The sequence below is a fragment of the Scyliorhinus canicula genome, chromosome 28 (genome assembly GCF_902713615.1).
Source record: "Scyliorhinus canicula chromosome 28, sScyCan1.1, whole genome shotgun sequence".
NCBI lineage: Eukaryota > Metazoa > Chordata > Chondrichthyes > Carcharhiniformes > Scyliorhinidae > Scyliorhinus > Scyliorhinus canicula.
In genome coordinates this window covers 4454738-4467283 of record NC_052173.1, presented here as the reverse complement: position 1 = coordinate 4467283, position 12546 = coordinate 4454738, and the positions used below count along the sequence as shown (strand labels likewise).

The 12546-nt window shown below is 50.8% G+C and overlaps 1 protein-coding gene across 1 annotated transcript in view; it reads right to left on the bottom strand.

Moving 5' to 3' along the window:
• The window catches only part of LOC119958195 (rho guanine nucleotide exchange factor 25-like), a 126492-nt gene that overhangs the window by 96780 nt on the left and 17166 nt on the right, over window positions 1-12546 (bottom strand). The window contains exon 2 of the mRNA XM_038786567.1: window positions 2680-2819. Within this exon, the coding sequence (XP_038642495.1) occupies window positions 2680-2819 (140 nt within the window). The remainder of the gene's footprint in view (window positions 1-2679; window positions 2820-12546) is intronic.

The following is a 12546-nucleotide window of genomic DNA, read 5'->3' as shown; positions in this document are numbered from 1 at the left end:
TATTAGGCAAGGGTGTTGAGAGTTATGGGATGAAGGTGGGTCGATGGGTTAAAGTATCAGTCACAATCTTAGTAAATGATGTAACAGCCTCGAGCAACTGGCCTCTTCCTGTTCCTCATTGCCCAGTGCTCCGGGTTAGTGCTTGTAGCGACTCAAGTGAATGGTTATAATTTAGTACTTGCCAGTCAATTCCCTCCCTATATACTATTGGCATTCAATATTCAAATAAGAAATGTCAAATGTCATAAGAAAGGATAATGAAAAGCAGTCGTTCTTCATGACAACACTTTAAGAACAAATGGGGCGAGATTCTCCGGTCCGCCAGCCGTGTTTTCCTGCGCGGCGCCCCGGTAGCGGGATTGTCCATTCCGGCAGCCGGCCATTGGGATTTCCCATTGTGGTCATGTGCGCCATCGGGAAATCCACGGGCGTGATGCGTTGCCGACGAAACGTAGGATCCCGCTGTTGGAGAATTCTGCTGAAGAACTAGGAGCAGGAGTCGGCCATCTGGCCCCTCGAGCCTGCTCCGCCATTCAATTAGATCATGGCTGATCTTTTGTGGACTCAGCTCCACTTTCCGGCCCGAACACCATAACCCTTAATCCCTTTATTCTTCAAAAAACTATCTATCTTTACCTTAAAAACATGTAATGAAGGAGCCTCAACTGCTTCACTGGGCAAGGAATTCCATAGATTCACAACCCTTTGGGTGAAGAAGTTCCTCCTAAACTCAGTCCTAAATCTACTTCCCCTTATTTTGAGGCTATGTCCCCTAGTTCTGCTGTCACCCGCCAGTGGAAACAACCTGCCCGCATCTATCCTATCTATTTGTGCATGTCTGGTCATTGTCAAATGGGCACTATTAGTGGGAGTCCTAATTCAAATCATTCATTACATGAATTTAAATTAGATTTCAGCATTTTTATACATGGGAAATAAGCTGTGAAATGACCTAGCACATTGCAAAGCATAATTTCAATAATGCTTCAGTAAATCTCAACATTGAACACAATCAGGAAATGGAAAACACTGAAGGTTCAAACTGAGGCCAATGCATCCCTGTCAAAGTTACTTAAAGATGCTGTGGAGGCACAGGGTAGAACCAGTCACTATAGCAATCGCCCAACAGGTTTCATCCTCATTATCCTGGGCGCTGTTAAGAAAGGCTTTGAATCTCCACAGCACCTTTTGCAACCTCAGGACGTCCCACAGTGCTTTACAGCCAGCGAAGTCCTTTCTGAAGCATTGTTGCCGCCGTCACGCACGAAACACCAATGTTCGCACAGCAAGATCCCACAGACAGCATTGAGGTGATTTCCAGGATCATCTACTTTCATGAAGCTGGGTGAGGGGTAATTAATGGCCAGGGAGAATGTTCTTCCAATAGCACCATGCTATTGCCACGCCAGAGGGCAAGCAGGGAATCTCATTCGGAAGGTGGCATCTCTGATCGTGCAGCCCTCCCTCACGACGGCAGAGGAGTGTCAGTCCAGATTTTCTGTACACGTCTCAAGAGGCCTACATTGGAAGGCTTCTCTGCTTGTTCTTGAATGTATCTGCCTTGAGGCATTTCTAGATCTTGCATGAATTCACAGGGGGGGGGGGGGGGTGTGGTGGCATCAATTAAACGTAACCCCCCCCCCCCCCCCCCCCCCCCCCAACAGGAGGCTGATGGTGATGTCATAGAAATATTATCATAGAATTTACAGTGCAGAAGGAGGCCATTTGGCCCATCGAGTCTGCACCGGCTCCTGGAAAGAGCACCCTACCCAAGCCCAAACCTCACCCTATCCCCATAACCCAGTAACCCCACCCAGCACTAAGGGACAATTTAGCATGGCCAATCCACCTAACCTGCACATCTTTGGACACTAAGGAACAATTTATCATGGCCAATCCACCTAACCTGCACATCTTTGGACACTAAGGGGCAATTTAGCATGGCCAATCCACCTAACCTGTACATCTTTGGACCGTGGGAGGAAACCGGAGCACCCGGAGGAAACCCACGCAGACACGGGGAGGATGTGCAGACTCCACACAGACAGTGACCCAAGCCGGGAATTGAACCTGGGACCCTGGAGCTGTGAAGCAATTGTGCTATCCACAATGCTACCATGATACCGTGTTGGGTAAGCTGGGTCTGCGAGGACTGCGTTTACCGCAGCAGTGAGAGAGTCAGGCTTCCAACACTTGAAGAAATGCAACTCTACTTTATTGAACTCTTAATTATTAAACATACTTAAACTGTGAGTTGACTGGAGACCTGAGGCTAACCTGACCAGACTATCTTACTACCACATGGTGTATGTTCGTGTTGTTGCTGCTCACGGGCTCTGACTGTCTCAGAGGCTGCATCCCCAGAGAGCGGGAAAACTGGTGCCCTCTGGCTTTATAGTGGCCGTGTCCTGTCTGGTGATTGGCTGCTGTGTTCTGTGTGTTCATTGGTCATCCTGTGTGTCAATCAATGTCTGTCTGTGCACCATCATATACCTGTGTGTATATTATGACAGATGGGATGGGGTCGATAGCTTATTTGACCTTCTGCTGAAGTCAAAGGTGCAAAAGGGGCAGCCATTCCACTCGTTTACCACCAAGCGGATTTCCCCCACCCCTCAATGGTTTCCATGGAAATATATGAAAGACAAATCAACCTTCTTGCTGGGGTTAGACACTTACATACTCTTTTCTAAGGCACTCCTCTTTTCTTCCTCGGTGTCTATTGATGTGATTGATTGCCGCGGAAATCCATTTGGAGGGTGGGTCAATGAACCCATGGTGCCATCCTGGTCAGAGAGGTGGGTGATTGGAGTCTGCACCTGAGGAGATACAAACCCATGAAAGCATTACTTATTTTCCAGCTCCGCCCTCCGTCAATAACAATAGCAAGCCTTCAGCGTAATAAAATGTCCGAAGGTGCTCCACGAGAGACTTAAAATGCAAAATGCAACACTGACAGTCAGCAGAAGGACATGTTACGGTCGATTGTCAAGAGGTTGGTCAAAGGGATAGGATCCTGAAGCGGGAAAGCGAGTTCGAGAGCTGAAGAGGCTCAGGGAGTGAACCTCGACCTTGAGGCCCGGGCACCTGAAGGCACAGGAACCAATGGGGGAGTGATTGAGGACGAGCAAGGGGTGAGAATTGAACGTGCACAAATTTCATTCACAAACAGAGAATACCCACCGAAAGTGGCTGCGCGCAAAGTTTGGATAGTGGCCAAACTGGTACAGTTCCAGTCCTGGTTCTAGATCGCCACGCGGCAGGGCGGCGACCAGCTTCTTTGCGCTCCCATTTGCAAATGGCGACACGGGCGCACAATCCCACGAAAGTCAAAACGCATGCATCTTGCCAGCGCCATCTCGTGGCACGATTGGCCCCTCCCCCACCCCCACCCCCAGCCAATGACCTAACGATGATTTGTAAGCTCATTTGAATACATTATCATCTAATTAGCAGGCTTCCCTGCTGTATCCTCCCGTCACATATGGATTCTGCCCCCCCTCGCCAACGTGACACCACTGTTCCTGTCTTTGTGCCACCAATCAGGGTGCCCTTTCTCTGGAAATGGTGAAGAGGGCACAGCGAGAGGACTGTGCTGCTCCAAGTGCCGGACAATATGTCGGGAAACGCTGACTGCGCAGCCGGCGAGCTGCGCGCCACACCCCTCGCCTGAGCCGCCACCTCGAAGAAAAGGCAGAAACTTCTGCCCTCTGAATGAATTTTTAATCAGGTCCCTTACCAGTCGTGACTGAGAGATTAATCATTAATTCCTAAAGCTTCACAAGTCTGGAGAGTTCACGGCCCTGATATTTAGCGAGAGAGTCCGCAAGACCATAAGACATAGGAGCAGAATTAGGCCACTCGGCCCATCGAGTCTGCTCCGCCAGTCCATCATGGCTGATATTTTTCTTGTCCCCATTAACAAGTGGGAACATGACTCAACATGGACATTCTTGGGCAGCACGGTGGCACAGCGGTTAGCATTGCTGCCTACGGCGCTGAGGACCCAGGTTCGAATCCCGGCCCTGGGTCACTGTCTGTGAGGAGTTTGCACATTCTCCCCGTGTCTGCATGGGTTTCACCCCCACAACCCAAAGATGTGCAGAGTAGGTGGATTGGCCACGCTAAATTGCCCCTTAATTGGAAAAAATGAATTGGGGACTCTAAATTTATTAAAAAAAACATGGACATTCTTATATTAATGGAAATTTAACAGGGCATTATACCAATGCAGGAAGAAGAGCATCCCATTTTCCATTGGAGTTCCACTTCCAGACTCAACAGATCACAACAATAATTAATAATCTTTATTATTGTCACAAGTAGGCTTACATTAACACTGCAATGAAGTTACTGTGAAAAGCCCCTAGTCGCCACATTCCGGCGCCTGTTTGGGTCACAGAGGGAGAATTCAGATTGTCCAATTCACCTCACAGCACGGGCGCGATTCTCCGAATTAAGGAGAATAGCAGGAGGGCCTCCTGACATTTTTCACGCCCTCCCGCTATTCCCCCCCCCCCCCTCACGCCCGACCCACGCCACGAATCCCCGCTCGCCGTTTTTTACGGCGAGCGGCGATTCTCCGAGCCCGATGGGCCGGGCCTTCATGCCCGTTTCAACATGGCAGCAAACACACCTGCTCGCTGCCGTCGTGAAACGGGTGCCAGATGCCCGTTTGGGGCATCTGGGGGCCCGATTGGCACAGCAGTACCACGGCAGTGCCAAGGGGGGCATAGGCCCGCGATCGGTGCCCACCGATCGTGGGCCGTGCGTCCGTAACGGACGCACTCTTTTCCCTCCGCCGCCCCGCAAGATCAAGCCGCCACGTCTTGCGGGGCGGCTGAGGGAAAAGAAGCCAACTGCGCATGCGCAGGTTGGCGTTGACCAACCTGCACATGCACGGCCGATGTCAGCCGGCGTGACGCTTGACGTGCGCCCTTGACGACCGTCATCCAGGCCGCGTCGCCGTGACGCACGGGGCCGTGCTCCTAGCCCCGCCCGGGGGGGGAGAATCGGCCCCGGAAGTGGGCGTGAAGGCTGCCGTGGGTCACGGCCTGTGCCACGGCAGGCTTTACGATTCTCCGCGTTTGCGGAGAATCTTGCCCCACATCTTTCAGGACTGTGGGAGGAAACCGGAGCACCCGGAGGAAACCCACGCAGACACGGGGAGAACGTGCAGACTCCGCACAGACAGTGACCCAATCCGGAATCGAACCTGGGACCCTGGCACTGTGAAGCAACAGTGCTAGCCACTGTGCTACCATGCTGCCCCATGCCAACCACTGCTCTCATTTTCTATGGGACAGCAGCCATTGTCAATGCTTCCGCTGTTGCCAGTCACACCTTCTCCAGACCCATCATTTGTTTCTCGTCCCATTATCACCCCTTTTTAACTTGCACTGTCACGCTGTTGTCATTTACCTTCTCCTCCCTTTCACCTGATCACAGATCTTCCCTCTCCTTCGTTCCTCCCCTCACCCGCCCTCCCCCCACTTCTGTACTCGTTTAAAAAGTTAAATCTCTAAATTCTTCCAGTTTTGACAAAAGGACACAGGCCTGAAACAAGGGGCGCAATTCTCCGATCGGGAGACTAAGTCCGACGCCGGAGTGAAAACCGGACTGTTTTACTTCGGCGTCAGAGGCCGCTCCCAGCGCCCTATTCTCCCGCCCCCGGGGGGGGGGGGGGGGGGGCGCTAGGAGCGGCGCCGCATCATTTACGCGCGGCGGGCCTTGGCGCGGCGTAAATGACGTCACCCGCACATGCGCGGTTGCCGTCCGCCCCCTGCGGCCGCCCCGCAAGAAGATGTCGGATGGATCTTGCAGAGTGGCGGAGGAAAGGGAGAGCTGGCCGACCGATCGCGGGCCAGACCCCTTTTGAGGCCCCCGCCCCGGTGCAAGAAGCACTCTCCCTCCCCTACAGGCCGCCCCCCCCCAGCTTTCCCGCGCTGTTCCCTCCGGCAGCGACCAGGTGTGGACGGCGCAGATGGGAACCTGTCGTGTTGGGCAGGCCGCTCGGCCCATCCGGGCCGGAGAATCGCCGCTCGCCCGTTACAAACGGTGAGCGACGATTCTCCCAGCGGCCAGGGAGGGGAGAATTCCACCCATTATCTCTGTTTCTCTCTCCACAGATGCTGTCAGACTTGTTGAGTGCTTGCCAACATTGTTCTGATTTGATTATACAAATGCGTTAGGGCTCGATAATGCAGCTAAAATGGCTGCCTCAGACCTTTGCTTAAGCTTATGAATTGCCTGTTCAGAAATGCAACGTCAAGCAAATTCCTGGACTCTCATATCAGGTTTGGACTCTAAATACATCCTTTCAACCTCTCATCAATCATTTATAACTTTTACAATGGAGGCATTTTGGCCCATTAGCCTCTCTCAATATTAGCGTCTTCTCAATGGGCTGAGTGCTTGAAGGCGCTCTCTCGAAGCGACAGTTAAGCAGCCTGTACGTATTTGTTTCTTCGACAGTTATGCTATTTGTTCGACTTGTCTGCACTTTGTTGGCAAGTAACTTTGTTTTTAAACAGGGTTCCATGGATGCCAGGTTTATACCCTCACTGATATGACACAGAACAGGGGTCTCCCACTTAATTTTCGGTAGTAATGTCCTGAGAAATAAAGCAAGGGCTCATAGCAATATCATAAGAGTGCTAGGTATCGGCCTTGACTCCGTGCCGTACTCCTGTCTCTGAGTCAGAACCACTTCAAAGACTCAAGCACAAAATCTCCCAGAACCGAGGGTGTACTGCACGGCCAGGGGTGCCATCTTTCAGAGGAGGCACAGTACGTAGCACAGTGGTTAGCACTGTTGCTTCACAGCGCCAGGGACCCATGTTCGATTCACTTTATCCATGCCTTGTACACCTCTATCACCTTGTACACCTCTATCAAGTCATCTCTCTGCCTTCTTCGCTCCAGTGAGAGAAGCCCGAGCCCCCTCAACCTTTCTTCATAAGACATGCCCTCCAGTCCAGGCAGCATCCTGGTAAATCTCCTCTGCACCCTCTCCAAAGCATCCACATCCTTCCTATAATGAGGCGACCAGAACTAGACACAATGGCCGGGATTCTCCGGCCCCCCCGCCGAGTCGGAGAATCACCCGGGGCCGGCGTCAATCCCGCCCCCGCCGTGTCCCAAAGTCTCCGGCACCAGAGATTCGGCGGGGGCGGGAATCGCTCCACGGGCCCCACCCCCAGCGATTCTCCGGCCTGCGATGGGCCGAAGTCCCGCCGCTGTCACGCCTTTCCCGCCGGGGTGGATCAAACCACCTACCTTACCGGCGAGACCAGGCGGCGTGGGTGGGCTACGGGGTCCTGCAGGGGGCGCGGGGCGATCAGGCCCCGGGGGGCACTCTTTTCCTTCCGCCTTCGCCATGGTCTTCACCATGGCGGAGGCGGAAGTGACCCCCTCCCCTGCGCATGCGCGGGGATGACGTCAGCAGCCGCTGACGCTCCGACGCATGCGCAGACTTCCGCCGGCTGGTGAAGTCCCTTCGGCCCCGGCTGGCGGGGCGCCAAAGGCCGTTCCCGCCGGCCGGCGGAGCGCCAACCACTCCGGAGCAGGCCTAGCCCCTCAATGTTAGGGCTTGGCCCCTAAAGGTGTGGAGACTTCCGTACCTTTGGGGCGGCCCGACGCCACTCCATCACACCGGGACCCCCCGCCCCACCGGGTAGGGGAGACTCCCGGCCAATATTCCAAGTGTGGCCTAACTAGGGTTTTATAAAGCTGCAGCAAAACCTCACGGCTCTTAAACTCAATCCCCCTGTTGATGAAAGCCAACACACCATACGCCTTCTTAACAACCCTCTCAACCTGGGTGGCAACTTTGAGGGATCTATGTACGTGGACCCCAAGATCCCTCTGTTCCTCCACACTTCCAAGAATCCTGCCTTTGTATTCAGCATTCAAATTCGACCTTCCAAAATGAATCACTTCACATTTATCAAGGTTGAACTCCATCTGCCACTTCTCAGCCCAGCTCTGTATCCTGTCAATGCCCTGTTGTAACCTGCAACAACCCTCAACACTATCTACAACTCCACCAATCTTCGTGTCATCGGCAAACTTTCTAACCTTCCTCATCCAAGTCACTTATAAAAACCACAAACAGCAGAAGTCCCAGAATGAAATGGAAATGAATGAAAATCGCATAGTGTCACAAGTAGGCTTCAAATGAAGTTACTGTGAAAAGCCCCTAGCGGGACACCACTGGTCACCGACCTCCAGGCGGAATACTTTCCATCCACTCCCACTTGCTGTCTTCTTTCGGTCAGCCAATTCTGTATCCAGACAGCCAAATTTCCCTGTATCCCATGCCCCCTAACCTTCTGAATGAGCCGACCATTGGGAACCTTTATCAAATGCCTTACTGAAATCTATATACACCACACCCACTGCCCGACCTTCATCAATTTGCCTCGTCACATCCTCAAAGAATTCAGTGAGGCTTGTGAGGCATGACCTGCCCCTCACAAAGCCAGGCTGACTATCTTTAATCAAACTATGTTTTTCTAAATAATCATAAATCCTATCTCTCAGAATCCTTTCCAATATTTTGCTCACCACAGACGGAGGACTGATGGGTCTGTAATTCCCAGGGATTTCCCTGTTCCCTTTCTTGAACAGGGGAACAACATTCGCCTCCCTCCAATCCGGTACTACTCCAGTGGAGAGTGAGGACGCAAAGATCATCGCCAACGGAGCAGCAATCTCTCCTCTCGCTTCCCGTAGTAACCTTGGGGTATATCCCGTCAGGCCCAGAGGACTTGTCTATCCTGATGCTTTTCAAAATTTCCAGCACATCCTCCTTCTTAATATCAACCTGTTCAAGTCTATTAACCTGGTTCACACTGTTCTCATGGGCAACAAGGTCCCTCTCCCTGGTGAATACTGAAGCAAAATATTCATTTAGGACCTCCCCCATCTCTTCACACTCTAGGCACAAGTTCCCTCCACTATCCCTGATCGACCCTACTCTCACTCTGATCATCCCCTTCTTTCTCACATAATTGTAGAACACCTTGGGGTTTTCCCTAATCCTTCCCGCCAGGGCTTTTTCATGCCCCCTTCTAGCTCTCCTCAGTCCATTTTTGGGTTCCTTCCTGGCTACCTTGTAACCCTCTAGAGCCGAGTCAGATCCTTGCTTCCTCAACCTTACGTAAGCTTCCTTCTTCCTCTTGACTAGAAGCTCCACTTCTCTTGTCATCCAAGGCTCCTTCACCTTACCATTCCTTCCTCGTCTCAGTGGGACAAAACTATCCAGCACTCGCAGCAAGTGCTCCTTAAACAATCCCCACATTACTGTTGTGCATTCCCCAAGAACAATTGTTCCCACTTTATGCTCCTCAGCTCCTGTCTAATAGCAGTATAATTTCCCCTCCACCAATTAAATACCTTCCCATACTGTGTGTTCCTATCCCTCTCCATGACTATGGTAAAGGTCAAGGAGTTGTGGCCACTGTCACCGAAATGCTCTCCCACCGAGACATCTGACACCTGGCCTGGTTCATTGCCAAGCACCAAATCCAATATGGCCTCCCCCTCATCAGCCTGTGTACATATTGAGTCAGGAATCCTTCCTGTAGACACCTGATAAAATCTGCTCCATCCAAACCATTTGCACTAAGGAGGTGCGGTGAATGTATTGCTACTGCAATTCACCACTGTATTATATTGTATTGTATTATGTCGATGCCCCTGTGGCTCCGCCCCCTCGGGGGTGGGATATAAATCTGCAGCCTGTAGGCGGCACTCAGTACAGAGCAGTCGCAGGCAGGCACAGATCTAGCTTATTAAAGCCACTGTTCACTTCTACTAATCGCCTCGTGTGAACTGATGGTCGCATCAGGAGGTTCCAGTCAATATTAGGGAAGTTGAAGTCACCCATGACAACTACTCTGTTACTTTAAAGCTTTCTATAGGTATGTCAGGAATAAAAGAATGACTAGGGTAAGAGTAGGGCCAGTCAAGGACAGTGGTGGAAAGTTGTGTGTGGAGGCTGAGGAGATAAGCGAGATACTAAATGAATACTTTTCGTCAGTATTCACTCAGGAAAAAGATAATATTGTGGAGGAGAATGCTGAGACCCAGGCTATTAGAATAGATGGCATTGAGGTGCGTAGGGAAGAAGTGTTGGCAATTCTGGACAAGGTAAAAATAGATAAGTCCCCGGGGCCGGATGGGATTTATCCTAGGATTCTCTGGGAAGCCAGGGAAGAGATTGCTGAGCCTTTGGCTTTGATTTTTAGGTCATCATTGGCTACAGGAATAGTGCCAGAGGACTGGAGGATAGCAAATGTGGTCCCTTTGTTCAAGAAGGGGAGTAGAGATAACCCCGGTAACTATAGGCCGGTGAGCCTCACGTCTGTTGTGGGTAAAGTCTTAGAGAGGATTATAAAAGATACGATTTATAATCATCTAGATAGAAATAATATGATTAGGGATAGTCAGCATGGTTTTGTGAAGGGTAGGTCATGCCTCACAAACCTTATCGAGTTCTTTGAGAAGGTGACTGAACAGGTAGACGAGGGTAGAGCAGTTGATGTGGTGTATATGGATTTCAGTAAAGCGTTTGATAAGGTTCCCCACGGTCGGCTATTGCAGAAAATACGGAGGCTGGGGATTGAGGGTGATTTAGAGATGTGGATCAGAAATTGGCTAGTTGAAAGAAGACAGAGAGTGGTAGTTGATGGGAAATGTTCAGAATGGAGTTCAGTTACGAGTGGCGTACCACAAGGATCTGTTCTGGGGCCGTTGCTGTTTGTCATTTTTATAAATGACCTAGAGGAGGGCGCAGAAGGTTGGGTGAGTAAATTTGCAGACGACACTAAAGTCGGTGGAGTTCTAGACAGTGCGGAAGGATGTTGCAGGTTACAGAGGGACATAGATAAGCTGCAGAGCTGGGCTGAGAGGTGGCAAATGGAGTTTAATGTGGAGAAGTGTGAGGTGATTCACTTTGGAAAGAATAACAGGAATGCGGAATATTTGGCTAATGGTAAAATTCTTGGTAGTGTGGATGAGCAGAGGGATCTCGGTGCCCATGTACCAGGGGCTGGTTTAGCTCACCAAGCTAAATCGCTGGCTTTTAAAGCAGACCAAGCAGGCCAGCAGCACGGTTCGATTCCCGTACCAGCCTCCCCGGACAGGCGCCGGAATGTGGCGACTAGGGGCTTTTCACAGTAACTTCATTGAAGCCTACTCGTGACAATAAGCGATTTTCATTTCATTTCACATAGATCCCTGAAAGTTGCCACCCAGGTTGATAGGGTTGTGAAGAAGGCCTATGGTGTGTTGGCCTTTATTGGTAGAGGGATTGAGTTCCGGAGCCATGAGGTCATGTTGCAGTTGTACAAAACTCTAGTACGGCCGCATTTGGAGTATTGCGTACAGTTCTGGTCGCCTCATTATAGGAAGGACGTGGAAGCTTTGGAACGGGTGCAGAGGAGATTTACCAGGATGTTGCCTGGTATGGAGGGAAAATCTTATGAGGAAAGGCTGATGGACTTGAGGTTGTTTTCGTTAGAGAGAAGAAGGTTAAGAGGTGACTTAATAGAGGCATACAAAATGATCAGAGGGTTAGATAGGGTGGACAGCGAGAGCCTTCTCCCGCGGATGGGGGTGGCTAGCACGAGGGGACATAGCCTTAAATTGAGGGGTAATAGATATAGGACAGAGGTCAGAAGTGGGTTTTTTACGCAAAGAGTGGTGAGGCCGTGGAATGCCCTACCTGCAACAGTAGTGAACTCGCCAACATTGAGGGCATTTAAAAGTTTATTGGATAAGCATATGGATGATAAGGGCATAGTGTAGGTTAGATGGCCTTTAGTTTTTTTTCCATGTCGGTGCAACATTGAGGGCCGAAGGGCCTGTACTGCGCTGTATCGTTCTATGTTCTATGTACTTTATAGAAAGCTCCCAATAAAGTGACTGCTCCTTTCTTGTTTCTGACTTCCACCCATACTGACTCAGTAGACAAACTTCCTCTTCTGCAGCTGTGATGTATTCCCGAATTCACAGTGCCACTCCCCCTCCTCTTTTACCTCCCTCCCTATTCTTCTGAAAACATCTAAACCCCGGAACATCTAACAACCATTCCTGCCCCTGTGAAATCCATGTCTCCGTAATGGCCACAACATCATAGTTCCAAGTACTGATCCATGCTCTAAATTCATCTCCCTTATTCCTGACACTTCTTGCATTGTAACAGGCACATTTTAATCCATTCCACTGAGTGCAACTTTGCCCTATCAACTGTCTATCCTGCCTCACAGCCTTGCTGCATACTATTGCTGCCTGTTCAACAGCTACCCTATCCTCTGATCCATAGCTCTGGTTCCCATCCCATCATGTACTGCACTTGGATTTCCAGAAGGAATTTGTTAATGTGCCAAATCGAAGGTTATTGTGGAAAATAACAGCTTCTGGTGTAGGGGGTGACATATCAGTCTGCTTTGAAGATTGGCTGGCTGGGGAAAAACAAGGAGGACGGGATTTTCCACGCCTTCCACTGCAAACTTCACGGCAGTGGAGGCAGCCCGCCAC